Source organism: Heterocephalus glaber, unplaced genomic scaffold, assembly GCF_053883595.1.
Source record: "Heterocephalus glaber isolate CG9 unplaced genomic scaffold, H.glaber_assembly_v1.0 deba00001733, whole genome shotgun sequence".
Lineage (NCBI taxonomy): Eukaryota > Metazoa > Chordata > Mammalia > Rodentia > Bathyergidae > Heterocephalus > Heterocephalus glaber.
In genome coordinates, this window is record NW_028258444.1 from 17,041,558 (window position 1) to 17,062,619 (window position 21,062).

The window sequence follows — 21,062 nt, forward strand, 5'->3', positions numbered from 1 at the left end:
CAGTGTGAAACAGTCAAAATAAAAAAGCCAGAGACATGAAGAGAAATAAGTCTTCCTGGAGCCACACTTTTGTAATCCACGTGTTGTTCCTAATCTTAATCAAAGATGAACTTGGGACCTCCCTTGGGATCAAATACTACAAAGGAGAACATCTATATGCTTTGCCTGTAACTGAAAACAAATATGGTTAAGTGTTGATGCCAGTATTTGTAAAAATACAGGGAATTAGGCAATATTTATGGAGTGCTCAGGTGCTGCAGAAGTTGTAAATCTGAGCTGGTAATCTAAAAATCTATTTGACCTGAGGAGTCAAAAGGCCACAGGTATATGTAATCTTCAACTAGTAATCTTACTTCCATTAATTTATCATAAGGAAAAAATTTGGAATAAGCATATATATTTATCCACAAGCAAAGTATTATCTTACTAAAAAGCTAAAAAGCAATCTAGATATTCAATGATAGGGGAGTCATATATTTTATTATATCTCAGAGTACTAGGCAGACTTCAAAAACTATTCTAGGTGCATTTTAAATGACATGGAAATATGATACAATTTATTATTAAGAGAAAAAAAGTGAGTCACCAGACTACATAGCACAAATCCACTTCTGAATATAGATACGCATTATAAAAAGATGAGTTAATGTCATAGTATTGACAGTAAATTTTCTTTAGGCAGTAAAATTAAAGATTATATAATAAAGTTTATAGGTATTTTAAATTTTCTATGATGAATGTGTATTACCTTTTAAAAAATTTTTATTTTATTGGTACATTTTAGGTATACAATATAATGACATTCATCACTGGAAATTTGCACCTTTACATAGTCTTGGTTCTTATTTTTCCCCCTTCCCCTGCCCTCCCTTCAACTCCTCCATCCCTCCCTATTTACAAAGACGTTGTTTCCATTTTTTCGTTTTCTCATATTAATTCCATTCCCTTCTTTCCTTTCCCCTACCCCTCCCATTTCCCCCTCCCCTTTGCCCCTTTTCTTCCTATTTCACATTATCTATTATACCTTTTAGTCCTTATTTACACTTTCAGTTTTTCACACTAGAGAAACTATTCAGTATTTACACATGTGTGTCCTATTTATTTCACTTAAGAGTATTGCTTCAATGTGCATCCATTTAGCTATAAATGTCTCTAATTTCTCATTTTTTTATGGCTGAGTAGTACTCCATTTTACAAAAAACCCACATTTTCTTGATCCAGTCTCCAGTCAATGGGCGACTGGGCTGCTTCCAAGTTTCAGCTATTACAAACTGTGCTCATTTTTTATGGCTGAATAGTACTCCATTTTATTAAAAAACCACATTTTCTTTATCCAGACTCCAGTTGATGGGCATTTGTGCTGTTTCCAAGTTTTAGCTATTACAAACTGTGCTGCTATGAACATGGGTGCACACATATCACTGTGGTATGATTCTTTTAATTCTTTGGGGAAGATCCCCAGCAGTGGAATAGCGGGGTCAAATGGGACTTCCAGTCCTAGTTCTTTGAGGTATCTCCATACTGATTTCCACAGTGCTTGCACCAGGCTACACTCCCACCAGCAGTGGAGCAGGGTTCCTCTTTCCCCACAGCCCCACCAGCATTTGTTATTGGTTGATTTCATGATAGCAGCCATTCTACACAGTAAACCTTTGTCTGAGGAACAGCAGGCGAAGATTTTTTCCCACATTGTGGGTTGTCTCTTCACACTGCTGGTGGTTTCTCTTGCTGTGCAGAAGCCTTTTAATAAGAAGAGATCCCACTTGTTGATTGTTTGTGCTAGTTCACGGGCAACTGAGGTTTTGTTCATAAAATCTTTTCCTACAACGATGTCTTCAAGGGTTCTACCTAATCTCTGTTCCAACTGGTTTAGTGTTTCTGTTTTAATATTTAGATCTTTAATCCATTTCGATTTTAATTGAGTGCATGGTGAGAGATACAGGTCTAGTTTTAATCTTTGGAAAGTTGAAGCCCAATTTTCCAGCACCATTTGTTAAAGAGGCTATCTTTCCTCCAGTTAGGTATTACCTTTGTACACTATTATTTTAATTACAAATTTTAACTTGCTTGAAATTTTAAGTAAAAATATGCTATACTGAATGTACCATTGGTGGGGTGAGCAATTAACCTATGAGAAGTTATTGATCAATTAACCTATGGGGTGATTATTTAAAAGGGAAGTAGAGACCAATGTGTATCTTATACAAATCGACCCTCTTTGGTACAGATGGATATGGCATTTGGTGAAAAAAGCAGAATTTACACATGGCAGGATCCCTGTAAGGTGAGAGTTTCACAGGCCTGTCAATCTATGCAGTGGTCAGTGCTTCTCAGCCCCCGCTACTGTCCTCCTGTCACTTCCGGGTGGGTAGACACATGTGCTCTCACTGCTATCTCCATCTAGTTGGCCAGGTCCCCTCCTACCTCTCTGGATCCAGGCACAGACAGGTCACTGAGTCTGGAAGTACCCTAGCTGAGGGCTGCAGCTGCCCAGAGGGGAGGGAGGGGTTCTACCCTGCTCTCAGGCAGGTCCTCTGTGGAGGATACCAGGGTTGGAAGAGAGATAGAAGGAGAAAGGATGAGGGTAGAGGGAGGGTGAGGCAGGATGAGGAGGAAGATATAAAAAGGCCATAAGAAGAAAAGCACCATGCATCTCAGACTCTCAGCTGGGCGGGAGGAGGCAGGTCCTCCAGGGCCATGGTGGTCCCCTAGGGTTGGGCAATAGACCTACACATTCTCCTTCCCACTCCCGACCACCTCCCAAAATGTCCAGGGTCAGGGAAAGGAAGCAGGTGCCCCCAGGCAGGGAGCCAGAGCCTGGCTGAGCAGAAGGACCTGGGCTCAGAAGGCTGGGCCTGCAGCACTGGCATCCCTGAGAGGCCTAGTCCCCAGCACAGCCCTGTGCAAGTCAGCCCCCTTCTGGGAGAGAGCACTTTTCTGAGCGCACTGCCTGGCACAGGTTTACATTCCTGTCAGGGAGTTCCACTGGCAGGCATGCCTAAGGGCAGTGGGGTGGTTCCCCTCACTCAGTGGTGGCAGGACCCCTCCTTACCTAGAGAGGCAGTATAGAGATCTGAACCAGATGAGGAGGAGTTCCTGGAGAAGCTGGGTGTGGGCGGTGGATGACAGCTCCCTCTAGTCTCTCGGACTGGAGGCTGGGAGGGAAAGATAGGGTCTCAGAGGCCCCCGTTCTTTAGGCTCCCTTCCTGTCTTAGCCTTGACCTCTAATGGGAATGGCTTGGATGAAGATCAATGGACTGGGAGGCTTCCCAACATCACAGGCCCCTGGCCCTCCATCCCGACAATCCTGCTGTTCTACGTCATCTCACCCTCCCTGCCAGGAGGCTGTGTACCCGGAACTGGGTGAAGTCAGTGTAGGTGGGGTCATAGGTCTTGTGGTGGGCCTCTAGCAGGATGGTGATGATGTGCTGCTGTTCCTCTGACAGCTTGGGCCGCAAACTATCCTTCAAGGCCTCCTCCTCCTTCCGCTTCAGGATCATTTCCCGCTTGCGCTGCACCTCTTCGTCGGTCAGGATGACTGCAGGGAAAGGCGAGGGAGTCGGGAGGGCCGGCCAGCAGCACCTCCAGGACACCTAACTCCAGCACGACCAGACTCTCATGGCCGACGCTGGCTGTTTAGGGTTTGGGGCTCCCTAGGGGCCCTGCTACTATGGGTGATTCCATACCCATGTGGAGAAAAACTGCCTTTTGTATGTTGCCTGTAAGAGGAAAAAAGAGAATTTGAGAGGCAGAGTGGTCTGACGTTAGAGTCTGTTTTCTCAAGAATAAGGCATGGGGCCAGGTGTGGTGGCAAATACCTGTGATACTAGCTACTTAGAAGGCCAAGGCAGGAGAATCCCAAGTTTGAGCCTAGTCTGGTCAACTTAGCAAGACTCTGTCTCAAGATAAAATAAAAAGAGGGTGGGGATGTAGAATGCTTGCTCGCATGTTCAAGACCCTCCCTTCAACCCCCAGTACTACAAAAATAAATAAATAAATAAATAAATAAATAAATAAATAAATAAATTGTAGGGCATGGGGCTACCTGTTCAAACCTCTTTTTAAGTGTTTGTTGTCTCATTAATAAAAGGAGAAATTTGGATCGTATCATCTCCTCTGAGGTACATTTCTAGTTTCTTCCTCTATAAAATATCTGTGCACACATGTGCATGGATGTGTGTGTGCCAAGTGTGTATGTGTAAGGGGGGCATGAAGACACCTCCTTCAAAGGACAGACTGTTTTGAGAACTGGATGGCGCTCAGCTGAGCACAGATGCTCACTAAACCTTGGCCCTCTCCCTCCCCTTGCGCCCTACCATGGCCCATGATCCTGAAGGAGACATCAGGGTAAAGCAAGAGTGAAAGGGGAACCGTGTGTCACTTGTGGTGCGGGAATGATGCTAATTTCCCCACATGGAACCCAGGTATCTCTGGCCAACACAGAAGACTTTGCATCTTCGGTTCTCTGCCAAACAACCCCTTCTCTGGCCTGTCCAGTCTTGAAATTTCTGCTCCACCAAGCTTTGGATCCTCTTGGAGTGCCTGAAGTCTGACGCCTACAGCTCTAATCTGGGATGCCCTCTCCAAGTCACTAGCTGGTGTTCAATTATGGGAAACCCTCTGCCACCTATGGGCTTGTGCAGGGGCTTCTGCTGTACTGCTCTGGGGCATCTGCCCAGGAGGGCAGGGTGGAGCAGAGATGCCTGGCAAGGCAGCCAGGCAAACAGACCTCCTGGCCAGGGCTTGCAGACCGCTGATGGCAGGAGTGGGCACTGGGGCCCTCAGCCTGTAGCTGCTTGTTCTGTGTTGGAGCTGCCAGGGTATCTGCCCACAGAACTGGGGCATTTCACAAGAGCAGGGAAAGGAACCAGAACCCCAGAATGGGTGGGTTCCAGGCTTCGACAAAGGTGGGTTGGCTCAGGCCCCTTGGTAAGACAAGGCTCAGAGAAGTTAGTAGCAGTGAAGAAGAGCCTGCACTGTGCGAGTGTGTGTGTGTGTGTGTGTATGTGTGTGTGTGTGTGTGTGTGAGGGGGGATGGACAACCAAGCCACAGGCATGGCAGGAAGGAGAAGCCTATAGCTAGGTAAGGAATACCTAGAGGAGGGCTGGGAGGAGGCCATGCCCCAGTGAGTGACTCACCTGCCCAAAGAGCTGCCATGCCTCCTCCCACAGAGGGTATCTGCTCAGACCCTAAGAGGTCAAGCAGGGTGGGAGAGAAAGAAGCAGGGTACATCTCAGGCAAAGGAAGGGGTGAAGGCCCTTACTGGGCAAAGCCCAGATTAGGCATCTGATCTTTGCTGCTCATCTGAGAGGTGGAGTGCTAGGGAGGCCAGTCTCTGCCAGTGAGACCATGAGCGTCCATAGGCATGTTGCTCAGCTAACTGGGCTTCAGTGTCCTCCTGTGTTCTATGATATTACTCTCCTGCTTAGGAACTTTTGCTGGCTCCATACTGCTGACTATGTCCAAGCCAAAGTCAAGGCTGTCCATGATTTGGCTTCTTCCTAACTTCCCGGTCTCATTCCCTGCACTCTGGACACAACTTCTGCTTCAGGCTGGTTGTCGCAGCTGGCCTGTGAGTGTGACCTGCTCACACCTGTCACTGTCTTTCCACCTGTGTTGGGTGCCTGGACGGCTGGGGCCTTTCTCCCTGGTGGCTGTGAGAGCCCCATCCTTCCCTCAGTGCCCAGCCATCCCCTTCTGCCACAAAGCCTTTCTCGACTGCCCTGATCTGCACTGAGCTCTTGTTTCTTTTGCCTGACGCAGTCTTTTCTGCACATAGTGGCACCTAATTGTCTTCTATTCTTCAAGACTCATGATTAGAACAGGTTTGAGTAAATGCTTACAGAGAGAACCTAAGAAGTTCAAAATCTCCTTTACTATACAGTGAGTACTTAAGGGCAGGGTCCCTGACTTTCCATTCTTGTGTTTTCCCCACAGAGGTAGCCCAAGGGGCTTCCGGGCTTCCGTGTTTGCTGGGTAGTCTGCACGTTAAACACAGCAACACAGCTTGCATCCACTGTGCAAGCCATTTTCCCAGGTTCAGGGAAGGACGAGGAGTACCCCAAGCCACCTGCACCCTGTAACATCGGGTATGACACACACAGCAGGCCAGGCCACTGGGGAGCTGAGCAGAGCTTACTTCTTCTTTTTTGGTACTGGGGATCGAACTTGGGTCCTTGCGCTTGCGCAGCAGGTGGTGAAACCACTGAGCTAAATCCCTGGCCCTGAGCTTACTTCTTTTACTTAAATAATTGTGACTGAAATATTTGCAAGACAGACTATCATGTGATGCAATACCCGTAACATCCCATAACCTTTTCTCCATGACTCAGAGACATCATTCTGAATGACCATGGAACTTTGCAGGACCAGGTGATGAGCTCAGAGTCACAGCTTTGGAGCCCCTGTGCTACTTTCCACAGCTTCCAGGCTCCGCCTCTCTGGTAAGCTACAGGTCATCTCTTCTTATTGTTGCCTGCCTCAAGAAGTTTGCCTTCCTCCCCTTACAAGGGGCCTCTGATCTGTTAGGAGACAGAGATCCTGGTGACCAAGCTTGTTGTAATAAAAAGATGATAATGGGCCGGGGATTTAGCTCAGTGGTTCTGCGGCCTGCTGTGCAAGCACAAGGACCTGAGTTTGATTCCTGGTACCAAAAAAAGAGATAATTATAATGGATAATGTACAGGTTTTTTTTTTTTTTTTGGCTCAAACGCAGGACTTTACGCTTGCGAAGCTGGCGGTGGAACCACTGAGCTAAATCTCCGTCCACAATGTACAGTTTTTAAAAATGTACTAGACACACTTCTAAGTGCTTTTTGTACATCAACTCACATATATTTAGTCCCGGTAATAACCTCTTAAGGCAGGGGCTATTATTATTCCCATTTTGCAGATGAGGAACTGAGGTCTGGAGAAGCTATATATTGTGCTCCAAGTCACACAGCTAACAAATGGTAGTGCTGGTATTCAGACCTGGCAGTCTGGTTCTGGAGTCAGTGGCTGTTGCCACAATCCCAAACTCCCTCTGATTAAGCTAGTTGTGACTGCGCCTAGAACTCTGGCCCTCAGCCATGGAACCTGACACCCAGGGTGTTTCAGTCCATCGGAGAAGTATGAGAATTCAATAAAGCAGCAAGGTTTGTCAATGATTCAGTTTAAGAAGACAGAAGATTCACGGTTGAACGTGCACCATCCTTCTCCTGAACCACTTGCCTGCAGTAGCAGTCCAGGTCCAGGGGGGCGTGGGCAACACTAGAGGTGGAAACTGAAAGCCTCCCTCAGGCTGCATTGTGTAGGGACTCAGTGAGCCCTAAGTTTCATGAATATACAGACTGATTTATGAAATAATTTGGGTAAAGGGGTTAATTTTAGAGGAAATTTTTTATCATGTTCTCAAATAACTGATAACTAAAATATCATGTAAGAAGACACATGTTTTGAAGTGAAAATTCACTGACAGAATAAGCTAAGAGGATTTATTGTTTTGTGTTTTGAGTATTGTGGATTGAACCCAGCACCGAGGTATCCCAGCCCTTTTTATTTTTTATTTTGAGGCAGAGTCTCACTGTTACTCCATTACCCAGGCTGGCCTCAAACTTTCAATCTTCCTGCCCCAGCCTCCCATGTAGCTGGGATTACAGGCACACATAACCCACTGCACCCAGCAAGAGCTAAGACTAAAGAGTTTAATGGGCTCCTGACGGAATGAAGTGTGTGAGCTTTGCTACAGTATCTGGAGACCATGAAAGCAGTTCACTGTTCAACAGCTTTCCTGACTTCCTTCTAAGTTCCTTGTTGGGTGGGAAATGGCTTTGCCCAAGTTATTCCCACTCAAGACATGTTCCCTGACTAATGAAGTCTAGAATCAAGTTGGGAAGAGATCTATAGACATGAGTAATTTAAAAACATTTCAAGATGCCAGTGGTAACCTAAGGACAACAAGGAAGAGGACATAACATTTTTTCCAAATAAATGACACAGACAATATAAGGTTTGGGATAATCTTACTGAGCCCCACAAGACTGGCCTTGCAAGAAGACAGACCTATGTTACATGGAACACTGGCATCTTATTAGCTCCAAGATCTCATGCTTTAATTCCTTCCAGCTTTCTTAGCTACTAAGAAAAAGAAGTATTTATATATTTAGGGATTGTTGTAAGAATTTAGGAAGAAAATGCATGTGCTTGATACAGTATCTAGTGAGTGCTCAACAAATACTGCTCATGCCCTTTCCCTTCCTCTCCCTGAACCCTGGGTTTTTAGATCCCTCCCTATGGTTTTACAAATGTTGAGATACTCGATCCTCTTAGGGGAGGGTAGGCCTTGGGGACAAGAGCCAGCACCATGGATCAGTGAGCAGCCCTCCCAGGCCCAGACACACAAGTTGGGGTAACACAGGCAGGGTCTACATCTCTTGTGGGACACCCGGCCTTCAGGGCAGTAGAAAGGAGTGGCCCTGTGCTGGCCCCACAATTTATTCTAATTGGAGCTCTGGGCCCAGAGTGCCCAGCCCACCCACAGCTCAGCACAGCTCCCTTCACTGAGGTCATGAGAGCAGGTAGGCAGGATGCGTCAGGGGATTCCATGGAAGTAGGATCAGTCTGAGGCATTGTGCTGATTTGGGAGTGAGGTTCACTTCTGGACAGATACTCCCACCATGTAGTGTGGTATTCCTGGGGCAGGAACCCCTGATTTAGCACCTGGGGCCTGGTGGTGCTCCTCACCATGGATATCTTGCTCATTATGGGACCCAGAGGGGCCTAAAAGGGGGACATGAGTTGGATTCTAGTCCCAGATTGGCCATCAAATTGCTCTCTGACCACAGTTCTGATGTTTTCCTTTTCTGGGCCTCAGATGGTCTCTGTTTGTCCTCTTCTTGGTTAATAGGACACCTCCTCCTCCTGAGATACAGGGCGGAGGCATCTGGGGCATCAACTAGGATGGCCCTAACTCAGTGCTTACTGACCCACACGTGGAGCCCTTGCCATTCTTGGATGGCTGAAGCCTTCGAGGCCTAGGCCCCCTGCCCTGAGGAGGTACCAAGCTGAGTAGAGTCAGGGCAGGTGCTGAGCCCTGATGCCTTGGTGCCCACGCAGTGTACCCCATGGAGCAGGCTCCCTAAGGATATGTGCATATTCCATAAGGTATCCAGATTTTGGGCCTCCATATTCTTACTCTCTCCAGCATAAACACAGGAGTCGGGGTGGGGCAGGGCCTGGGTAGAATCATTCAGCATGTCTAGGCCTGTACATTCCAGTGGGAGTGGGGAGGAGCAAGGGCCTGGGAACTCCTCCTAGGACTGCCAATGGTGGCTGGGGAGCTGGGATCAGGAGTGAGGAGCCTTGGTCAAGGCCAGGAGGAAGCCCAAGATGAGGGCCCTGACTCTGCCTCTGTTTCCAGCAATAGTAAATTTTATTCCCATTAAGGAAGAAATTTCCCACCCCCTAAATCCTATCCTATGACTTTCCCCCTCTTCCTGACATCTGTCCTCACCCTACTTTTCCTAACACAGCCCCATAGTGAGGAGGGCTTCCAGGGGCCTGTATCTGAGCTACTCCTAGGATTCCTCAGGTCCACAGCTTGGCAGAACATGACTCTGTTCTAGAACTGGGCTGCGTTCACACTGCAGACAGGGCCATGTGTAGGGGCTGGGCAAAGATGAACGTGCAGAAGGCCCCTGCAGGCCTGACCCAGCCCCCTTGCTCCTGCCCAGGGAAGGCTGGCGAGCCCCTTCCAGTGCCTGCTGCATTCAGTGTTTACTCTGGTCACCAAATAACTGTACTAGAGCTCAGATGCAAGTGTCCAGAGATGCAACTGTCCAGAGCTTGTCTTTAGTGGTGGGTCAGAACATCCCTGTAAATCTGCTACATTGCTCCTCTTTTCCAAGCAGGACAAGCTGCACAACCCGGGGCTTGTCCTAGAGCCCTGGTAATTCCTCTCACAGATCTTTCCCCCTAGTTTCCCTGGGCACAAGTCTCCAGATCACTAGAGTCTTGAGTATCAATCACCCTTTCCTCCAGGAAACACCTCCCAGGGAACAAATAGGGAGTATGACAATGCTAGAGGAAGCCTGTGGCTTGGGGGTCACAAGGGAAGGGACCATCCTGTCCTCCCTTCTCTCAGGCCTCACTCTGAGGGGTCTTTCCGAGTCTCTGAAGCACAAGCACAAGTCCTAGAGAGGTTAACAGGAGCCATGGGTATATTTAACCCAGCAATTCCCAGCCTTGCCCCTGGCTGTTGTTCTGCTCCCACCCGAGCTCCCCGTATGGGACGTGCACAGCCACAGAAGAGAGGACACCTCTCTGGTGAGACTTGTGTGATAGTGGCCAAAGCCTTCTGGGGACCCCAGTCCAGCCCCAACCTCTGCTGGGCCCCTCCCTGGTCACTCACACTCCTTCATCATGCCGATTTCCACACAGCGCTTGAGCCGGCAGGCCTGGCAGTGCCGCCTGTTGTCTTTGGTGATTCGACAGTCCCCATTGAAGGGGCAAGTGAACAGTGCCTTCCGCTTCATGCTCCGCCTGCCGAGAGAGCACACACCCTGCACTGGGTCACTGACTTTCAGGCTCCTTAGCCCTGGCTATGAGTAGGTCCCAGATCTCTGTTTCTACCCTGGAGGATGTGGGACCCATCCCAGCCCCTGGGCTACTTGGAGTGACCTCAGCACCCTGATCTGGGCTGTGTGCACCAACTGGCCTCTCCTTTTTCCTTTAGAGCCTACTTGGCTCCCATCATTGCTTTTACTTACTTTTACAGTCCCCTGTCCCCCTCCCTCCTTTTTAATTACACAGGAAATACACAAGTGAATTTTCCTAGTAAAATTTTATAAAATACTGAAATCTGCAGAACAGCCCTCATAATGGCTTTTAATTAGAGGCAAACATGCTAGTCTCAGCTCCAGAGTCCAGAGATGTGAGACTGGAATCCTTGTGATCCCAGAATGGACACATGCATAGGTACACAGAGAAGGGGGAAAAGGGCTCACAGTCCAAACCATCTCTCTGGATGTCCAGACAGCCTGTCCGGAAAAAGAAGAGGCCAGGCGAGCAGGTAGGAGTCCTGAGGTTGGACCTCGGCTTTCTGCCAAGATGACTATAAACTGCAAGCACTGCAAAAAGGCACTAAATAAAACTATGAAAAAGTTTTTTAGGTAGGAAGAACCCCCCACCAAGCTGCCCCATTCTGTGTAACACTGTGTGTGCTCAGTGTGTGTGGGGAGTGTACAAGTGTACACCCTTGCATGCATATGTAAGCTCGAAAGCTCATTTCCCTAATTGCTCATTCTCTTCCACTGTGCTGTGGACTTTGGAAGGCTGCATAGAGGATGGATCCTTTAAAGTTTCTCACCATCCTCTTCTAGAGGCTCCTGGTACTCATCTCAGCCCCAGCAAGGATAGACCCCACCTTTCTCCCAGGGCAGGTAGCAAGAGTTAGCTGGGAAAAACAATAGCCTAAAACTGTGGCAGCATCCCTTGCAGCATGAGTGGCAGCATCTTCCAAGGAGCTGCTGAGTGGAGCTGCCCGAGCCTCAGGGGCAAAGGCCCAGCCCACTGCTTCTCCTTCCAGAGATGAGCAAGTGATGGCACCCTATCTGGTTGCTGGATGCTAGCTACGATCCTTGGTAAACAATCACTCACTGCTCAAGATTAAGGGGACACACTCGGGGTTTAAGACAACAGTTGACAAGCTCAGATGGGGATCAGAGACTAGAGCGAGGCTCTGCATAGCCACAGGCAGTCACAGACTCTTACACGCACAGTGACCCCAAGGGATGCTTAGTGTGAGCCCCTTATCTAACAGACGGGACTGCTGAGTTTAAGGAATTTATCAATCAGGCTATTCAGCACAGAGTGAGGACCTCAGGTCTGGAAGCCTTAGGGGTTCCAGGCTCAGCTTCCAGCTTCCTGGATAGTTTTCAATCCCAGAACTTCAGTGAAGTTCAGGTTATAGGCAAATAGTTTCAGGCAGCTCAGAGCCAAGAGGGACCCAGTGCCCAGGCAAGGAGCCACTGTCAGTTTTGGGTCTTGGCTCTGGTAGCCTTCTGTGATGACCCTTCTTACTCCAAGGCAGCAGCAGACCTAGGATGTGGGGAAGGTGGAGCAGTGCCAGACCATTAGGGACAAATCTATCCCAGCCTGGAGAGAGACTGAAGGAAGCAAGAAGCTTTTCACTTTCACCCCTGTACCTCTACTACAGGGATGTCCCTCTCAGAGGAAAAGAAGAATATGAAAGCACTCAGGAACTGTTAGGGTTACCCAGGAGTGATGCTGTCACTATTTCAGGCCAATCTGTGTATCCCAGGATGAGATCTGGGTACCTCAATGCCTTTCCCTCCTTTTTCTCTGTGGTTCTCAAGGCTTCACCTGCTACTACTCATGCCCACAGCACTCTACACCTACTCAAGACCAGAAGTTTCTAATTCAGAGCAAACTCTCATTTCCCTTTTTTTTTAATAACCAGGTATCTTGCCCACATCTGAGTGGCTGCTCTATCCTCAGACCCACCCACTGTCCTGTCTGGCTCCAACGCTTCCTGTGAAGTGTCCAGGCCATGGGACCAAGAGGAATACAGCCAGGGACACTAGCCAAACCTTCAGCCAGTCCCTTCTGGGGTCTAGAGCTTTCTGAGATCCCATGAGAGGGCCTGGGGCCTTCAGGGGCCCACCTGTCCTTCCTTGGGATTTAGGGGCCCTGCCTCTGTTCCTTATGGCAGGGGAAAAGCCCTCCAACCACAAGGTTACCAGGAAAAATATTTTCGTGCTTCACTGTCTTTTATTTGTTTTCTAAATCTTACTCATGTTTTAAATCTGAAGCCCAATTTCAGGCTTCCACACACCAAATGTTGGAAAGAGCCACTCAGCACAACTTCCCTTGAGGGCAGGAATGGGCCCTAATGAGGCTGGGGGTCAGAAGACTAGAAATGCAAAGGTGGGTTAAAAGAAAATATTTGGGGGACTCACACCAGTTTCGTGCTTCCAGTTATGAGTTGTAGTATGAAGCTCAAGAGTATCACAAAGGAGAAGAGAAGGGAGAGGAGGAACATGAGATGGAGAAAGAAGAAGAGAAGAACAGAAAGCCTGCAGCTTTCTGGAGCCCAGCACAGGAGCGCACAGTGGGGACTGGAGCAGAGGAAGATTGCAGCCTGTGCCCTTGGCCTTTGCATGCAGCCCCTTGGTGTGTCTTCACATTATTGGAGCAAACAAAAGCAGCCTATTAATTTCTGGAGCTTTAAAACTACTATATTTGAAAATACAGCAACCAGCTCTTCCCTATTACTCTCAAAACAGTACCAGAGCAAAAGAGATGGTGGCTAGGAAGATGGAGGTTGGATGTCCTGCTCTGGAGTGTGGGGTCAGTGTTTGGGGGATGGAAAGTTCATCCGTTGGCTTTAATAGCCAGTCCCGTGTTCTTCCTAGAACCAGACCTAGATTCCTGGGCTGGCCTTCCAGGTGTTTGTGGTGGAGTACGAATGTTTACTGGGCTACAAGTAGGTCCTGTTGGTTTACAGGCCAACTTATCCCCTGTCCTGCTGCCTGCCTTCTGAGGGTGCTTCCACACATGTGGTTGTCATCTAGTCTCTGCCCACAAGGAGCCAGGGAAGCCAGACCGCTCAGCCATGGGTCAGTGTTTTGTCCTGAAGATCCACACCCTAACCCACTTTCCTCCCAGTGCTAATTGCCTACGAGCTGGTTTGGTTTTGAGAAACAAGAGCCTTGGGATTTCATAGGGGCATAAGGTCTCATCGGCTCTCTGAGCCTCAACCCTGTCATCCTCTGGATGGTTGGCAATTATATCCTAGTTCAGGAAGGGCGACAGGGGTGGGGCAACCAGCTAAATATAGACATAGTTTCTAGAAAGCCAGGGGTGAGAGAGGACATTGACGATTCTCATGCCAGAGACCAATTCATCAAAACATGAAAGAGACAAGATGCTTACAAAAGTATCAAGTGCCATGGGCTGGGGCCTCAGGGATGGGACAGGAAGGCCTCTCCTCAAGTGGGTGGCCTCTGCCTGCAGCGTGGGGTCAAGTGGTTCCCGTGGGCTCTGTCTGTTACTGAGTATCACTGAGACCTCGGTGGAGGTGGGTACAGTGAGAAATTACCATTTGGCATATATTGGAGAGAGATTGTCTCCATTGCTTTTAAACAAACTTCAGGGATAGGCATGCCTATTTTACAAGTGATACAAAAAAGTACGGGAAAGTTAAATAACTCGCTTAATGTCCCTCCCACAGTTAATAAGTGCGAAAGCTGGGCTTAGAACCAAGACTGTTTGACTCCAAAGCTTCTGCTCTTTTTAATACTAAGGTCTTCACGAGAATCTGCCAGCTCTCAATCAAAACTAGAGCAGCAATCAAAAGGATGCCTCCCTAGAGCCAGGAGCAGGAAGCTGAGGCTGTCTGAGGGGTCCTCCTTTGTCTGAGGGCAAAGAAGCCCCTGGGTACAGGCAGTCCCGAGATGGTTGGTTTAGAAGTGTAGAGAAACTTCTAAAGCTCCACTGGCCGTATATTGTCTAAGCACAGAGCATAGTCTCAGAATATGCTGAGAGGGATTTGATGTAAAGAAGCCCAGATCAGAGAGTTAAATTCCTAAAGAAATAAAACAATGAACAAAAGGAAATGTAAGATATTCATCTTTTTGCAACTGTCTTTCTGTCAGTTCCCGTGATCTTCCCTTCCTCAATAAGCCTTTTGGCCTCCCCCCGTCAAGCTCCCACGAACTGCGCTGGACCAGCCACAGAGAACCACACTCACTCTCTCTACTTCACAGCCTCGAGCGTCTATGGAGGGAAACCACCTGACCTGGACAAGGTTCTGTCCCGCAGCCTGTGTCCATGGAATGCCCGTGTAGCCCTCCTCTCACCCTTTCTACTCACTCGACTGTCTGTCAGCACACGGAGTTTTAGGCCCTGGGCATTTGCTCCATCTCTCTGCTTCTTTTCTCATCAAAACTCTTCGAAGAGCTACAAATATCAGTTAGTTGATCTTTCAGAAAGCCAGAACATTCCTCATGTTCCTGGGTCCTCACCAGCCTGCCTTTCACCCCCTGTTCTCCTCAAGGCCCATAATTAGCAAGGTCCCTGAGGACCTTGGTGACTAGCAAAGAAAAACACATTTCTGTCTGTTATCTTGAAGTTTGTGCTGCACAGCTTCACAATGTCATAATTAAGAAGGTATGGACAGAGAGGAAGAAAAGAGAGAGAGACAAACAATGAACTGTTCCTTAACCCACCTTAGTCTCTTAGACTTCACCATGAATCTTTGATTTGTTTTTTGCTTTTTGCAGACCTGGGAATGGAGCCCAGGATCCTTGCACCAAACCACATCCCCGACCCTTTTTATTTTTTAATTTGAAGACAGGATCTCACCAAGTCACTGAGTTACCCAGGCTGGCCTCAAACTTGTGATCTTCTTGCTTCAGGCTCTCAGAGTGCTAGGATTATAAGCATGCACCTTCCATTTATATTGAAACTTAGATAAACCTATCCATGACCAGAGATTCATCTATCTATCTATCTATCTATCTATCTATCTATCTATCTATCTATCCGATTTTTTTAGTAGATCCACCCCTCCCCCAATTCCTTGGCCCTTATTTATGCTATGGTTAACATATAGCCAAGAAGTTCTAACCATCTACAAGTTTACTTGAACAGATCTTTTATTCACACTGAAAATATTATCTTTCTTTGACCATGTCTACGTGCTCCAGGGTAGTAGGAAGTTGATACCACATGAAATAACGTGTACAAGGAATTGACCAGAAATGCCTCCAATTCCTGAATATAGGTCAAGAGAACTGGGCTCCAACCTTCTAACCTTCACATTCACTCTCTGGTTTGATTATGAGTCTTGGACTTGCCAGTATGCCATAAGTAGCCCTCGGAGCACTTCAGTTTGACTATCTCAGGAGCTAAAACAAACATTAAATGACCAGTCTCCAGAACTTGAAAAGCAGCCAGTGACCCCACACTAAAGCAATACTCTCTCCTGAGAACTTTCATGATGTGGTTGAGGGAGCTCTTTAAGGACAAGGACTTGGGCACACTCATCTCTAGGTTCGCCTGACACAGAGAAGACACCAACCACTTCCTGGGATCAGAATTGCACAAACAAATATAAGGGACAACAAAATTCTTAAGCAACCATTTGTACTGGGATAAAATGGAAAAAATTGTAAATAAGATTTGGATGGAACAAAAGAGGAGTAATGGGGTGGGGAAAAAAGGAGAAATGATACAGATACAGTCTTGTAATTCACAGTAGTTATGATCTATAAAGTCACTGTGCACACTGGATTAGTGAGTGTGCTCCTGCAGAAAATATGGAGTTAGGTTCCTGTGAGCCTCTGGTGACAACATCTTCATCAACTGATGAATGCATAATCTTGGTGTGTATGCATTTTCTTCTAAAGAAACCTTATTTAATATATGTGCAATATATTTTGTTGATTTAGTAATAGTGAACCAACAGCCAATAGCTCATCTCTGAATAATGCTTCTCTAATATATGTGCTTCTCCATAAGGTTCATCATGAGTTTCTCGTGCTTAAGAACACTAGAGAGCATGTTGGCACTATGCTTGGGAGCCACTTTCAATAGTGAAATCACCAACAAAAATCACAAAAATACAAAAAAAAGTAGCACTAAGTAGATTGTTGAAAGGGTGCTTGTTTTAGTGTGAGAGCTGAAACAGAAGGCAGAGACATCACCTTGTGCAACTTCTCCTGGAGACAGGTGCCACCTCTGTTTGGGACATGGCCATCAGGACACTTAGCTCTTTATGGCTTTGCCCATGTTTGTAAAATGACCACAAAGGTGCTACAAGCTTTGATTTTGGTAAATTTTAGCAAGTTGGCAAGTTTGCAAATACAGACACCCCAAATAATGAGGGTGGAAGATAGGCATATGTGTATGTTTATTTAATTTTATTTATAGACAGACAAAATTGAAGCCAAACCACAAAGATGTTGGCTGTTTTAGAAAGGGTACCCTGGCTCAGTCACCTATACAGGGGGGTAATGAGAGAAGCTAGATATGAGTATTGAATGTTTAAATTAAAAGTTTACTGCAGTAAATGATACATTGCCATTAATTTCACTCAAAACATGCCCCCTCACTTCAAACACACTTATCCCATCATTCTTGCCATTTCCTGAACCATTTCTAGAAGTCCTCTTTGACAAGTGTCTTAAAAAGTTGCACTGTTGTGGCTGCCTCAATGTCCTGAATCTATCAAAACATTTACCTTTTGTGTCATTTTCACTTGGGGAAGAGTCAGAAGTCACATGGTTCCAAAAGATTCAGTGAATAAGGTGGATAAGGACACATCATAATGTTTTGTTTTGTTTTGTTTGGTACCGGGGATTGAACTCGGGTCCTTGTGCTTGCGCAGCAGGCGGCGACACCGCTGAGCTAAATCCCCGGCCCACATCATAATGTTTTTAAGAGCCTGCCTTTCCATTGGATGGCACTCAGCAGAAGCATTCGCTGTATTTTTGATTCTACCTTGTAAAGATAGTCATGAAAGAGAACTCCAGAACTGCTTCAGAAAGTGGCCAGAATGATGGGATATGTGTGTTCAAGTGAGGGGGAATATTTTGAGGGGGATTAATGGCAATGTGTCCTTACTATAACAATTTTTTTTAAAAAAAGACTAAACATTCACCGTAGTTTTTGGTCATACTTGGAGAAGGGTAACAAGACCACAGCACCGATTGCCTGTAACAGCAGACCATTCAGGAGTGGTGGTGGCCATCAGTTAACAACTAATTCTAAGGGGCCCTGTTGAGAGGGACTTGGGTGGGGGGTATAATAGTATCACACGCCCACAAGCAGCACTGCTGCACTATGGGTCCACAGTGACACACATGTGCAAACGTGCCATCATTGTCCACTCTGCCATCTCCAACACTCAGCCATGGGCATGACAGGCCCTGTCCTCCCTCCATTCAGATGCCTCCACACTCCTGTCCAGAGCATCATGCACCTAGTGGTCGGCCAGAGGGCAGCAACTGCAGGCGCATAGGAGATAGTGGTGCTGTAGTGAGAGATTTCTTTAAGTTTCACTGAGAGCATCAGTGTTGGCCTATCAGGCTCAAAAATAATACCTTTACATTGTACTTTATGCTCTTCAAAGCACTTTTATACCTGGCACCTCATTAATCCTCAGCTTACCTATGTACAGCAGAGGGGTCAGATATTACACACACAGGCAATTAGTTAACTAGAACACAGGGAAGTCAAGGAATTTGAGCAATGGCATATAATTAATTAATGGCATGGCTAGTTCCAGCCTACCTGTTTCTGGCTGGTTTTATGATGGGAAGCAGGCCCTGATGTGTATACCCATTATCTCTCCAAAGGCAGCTCCCTCGCTCTCAGGCCCTGGCAGGAAAGGATCCAAGTGGCACTTGGCACGCAGGACCCAGACTCCGGAAGGCCCACCCTACAGAAAGTGTGGGCTTCAGCCCTGAGGACTGACAGATCCTCAATAGGACATAGGTGCAGTGATGCTGCTGGTCTGGTTCCTCCAGGTAGGGTGTAGCCTTCTGGGAAGCCAAGCAGGCAGACTATGCCGGGCCACACAGGCAATCAGCACCCACAGCAACTCCACTGCCCAGGTACTGCTCAAGGCCTCGGAACCCTGGGCCTGCTGGCTCCCAGGTGGAGGGCGAGTGAGTTGGGACCCCCGGGCTGGAGTAGAGTCCCCTACAGGGCCTGCCCTCAGAGTGACTCTACCATTGAGGCCAGGCAAGCTCATCAGTTCAGACAGAAGCCGGGCTAGCCTCAGCTTCCTCCCTCTGGTCGGGATTCATTTCTGCCAGTCTTGATGTTTAGAGCTCTGTCTTCCTCTTTCCCCACCTCCGGTCCAGACTGTTACCAGCTCTTTCCTGGGTGCCCTCTTCCAGGCCACTTTCTCGCTCCAATACATGCCAGATGTCCATTTCTCATGGTCTCCCTTTTCCCCCTCAAGCCAACCTGTTTCTGTCCTCCCTCCTCAGTGTTAAAGAGGAACATCCTTTGGCCTTTCTAGAACTTCGTTGCAGTTTGTTTTTGGAATCCTGGACTCACGGGAGAAACACCAGCTGTGACCAATGGGCTAAGAATGTAGGTACCGTTCAGCACTTTCTGGGTACCTGCAGTTGGCATTCAGAACTGAGATAAGCCCGCCACACGTGAAGGGTTGGGCATAGATCAGGCATGGTGGCCTATCTAGGGGTACAGCCTCCTTTGTTTCAAGGAGCAGTTTGGGTTGGATGGGAAGGCAAGCATAGAACCCAGGCTTCAGGGCTTTTCCAAAGACACATCTGATTAAACTGCTAGATTAGAAGCTGCCATCATCATCAGGAAGGAGGCCCACTCAGAAGCATGGACATGCGTAAGTGCAGGGGTCTGGTGTTAGGGCTAATGGAAAAAACAAAACCTCCTAAGAAAGTGACTTCTGAGAGGGCCAAAGACTCAGCTGAGCCAAGAGGAGGAGGAATAAGAAACCCTTCACCAAGACCCCACTGCTCACAGTGGATGTGAGAGTTGACTTGTTCTGTGGACCTGGTCAGGAAGGGGTCATGAAAAGCACAGGGGTCTTCTTCCAGGGACAGTGGTGCTCTTGTCCCTCCTTTTCCCTCAGTGGGAGCCTGGCAGGAGACCTACCTGAAGAAGCCTTTGCAGCCTTCACAGGTCATAGCGTTGAAGTGGAAGCCCGTGGCTCGGTCTCCACATACCCCACAGATCCGGGGCATGTTTCGGTCAAAGTCACTAGGGTCAGGTAGGGAAGTGCTGGCTCCCATTGCTTCCATGTCTGCAAGAACATCAGAGAGGCCACAGTCAGGGTCAGTGTTAGTGCCAGGGCCAGCTTGCATCCCTTGCAACCCCATTCACCATCATGCTGGAGAGCTCAGCACAGCTGCATGGCTCCCTAGAGCCCAAGCCAGACTGCATGGTATGTCTTTCCCTAGCCAGCCAGTGCAGCACAGAGCAAGGCTGGAATCTAAATGCTGCATTTCTAGGGCTCCTGGAGCAGGGCGTTCCACTTCTGTGTACCTTCACTGTCCTCATCCGAAGAGGGATTCACTCCATGGGGTATGCAGTGAAGGGTGATCTTAATGCCGCTGGTACCTGTCCACCCCATAACAGATAGCAACAGGTCACAAGTCTCTATGTGGCTTGCTGTGCCCTCCAAGAAAAAACTAGAGTGTCTTCTAATGTCCAAACCCAAGTCCTGTCATTCCAGGTCTCGCTCCTTGAATCCACACAGCTCGGGACCAACTGGCCTAGAGTCCTTGGTATCCTGGTACCAAGCTATTTCCCCTTACTTTTTTGCAACAACCTTTGACATTACTTTGAACATCCTTTTGAGCAATATTAGTCATATACAATTAACTAATTCTGTTTTCAGAGACGGTGTTTACAAATAAGTTTATCATCTAGAGATGGATTTCACACTTGAGGGGAAGGGAGGGAAGGGGCAAAGTGTAACTGCTCTGGGAAGCCCCGCTCAGGAAACGGCTGACTCCACTCATCCATGAGGCAAATTGGTCTTGGCTTTGCCTGCTGCTTCTGATCTGACTTCCGGGGTTAGGCCCAGGGATGACTCTGGGACACCTCAGGCCTTCCCAAAGTGCTTTCAGACCCTGCTGCTCCCAGGACTCCATTTTATCCTAACCTTCGCAAGACTATTGTGGGTTTCAATGGCCCCTTTGACCCAAAGCAAGAGGGTCACCCAGGTCAGGAGAAATAGGAGAGAAAGCCAGGATTCCATTTCCTCCCACCCCTAGGGGAAAGAAGTGGACTGTGGGCACCTTTGGAAGGCGCTGAGCTACTTTTCAATGGCCGAGCAGCCCACGATCTCTGAGGCAGGATCTGCAATGTCAGAGCTCTTCAGAGTCTTGAGTCTACTGTGTCATCACAGCACCCCTCAGAGGTAAGGCCAGAACACCCAGACTTTGAGGCATCTCTAGTGGGTGCTACTGCCAAATGCACAGATACTTAATTGAAAACAATGTTGATAAAGAGCTCAGTGCCAGGGGAAGAAAAGAGGGCAGAGAGGCAAAGATACAGCGTT

The 21,062-nt window shown here is 47.8% G+C and overlaps 1 protein-coding gene across 3 annotated transcripts in view; it reads right to left on the reverse strand.

Moving 5' to 3' along the window:
* The window catches only part of Vdr (vitamin D receptor), a 58,073-nt gene that overhangs the window by 15,667 nt on the left and 21,344 nt on the right, over positions 1-21,062 (reverse strand). For all 3 annotated transcript variants that reach the window (XM_087200071.1, XM_004863114.4, XM_013079077.3), the window contains 4 exons: positions 19,652-19,799; positions 10,392-10,522; positions 3,354-3,538; positions 3,053-3,155 (listed from right to left, as the gene is read on the reverse strand). In XM_087200071.1, coding sequence (XP_087056197.1) covers positions 3,053-3,155; positions 3,354-3,538; positions 10,392-10,522; positions 19,652-19,797 — 565 coding nt within the window. In that variant the 5' untranslated portion in view covers positions 19,798-19,799. The remainder of the gene's footprint in view (positions 1-3,052; positions 3,156-3,353; positions 3,539-10,391; positions 10,523-19,651; positions 19,800-21,062) is intronic.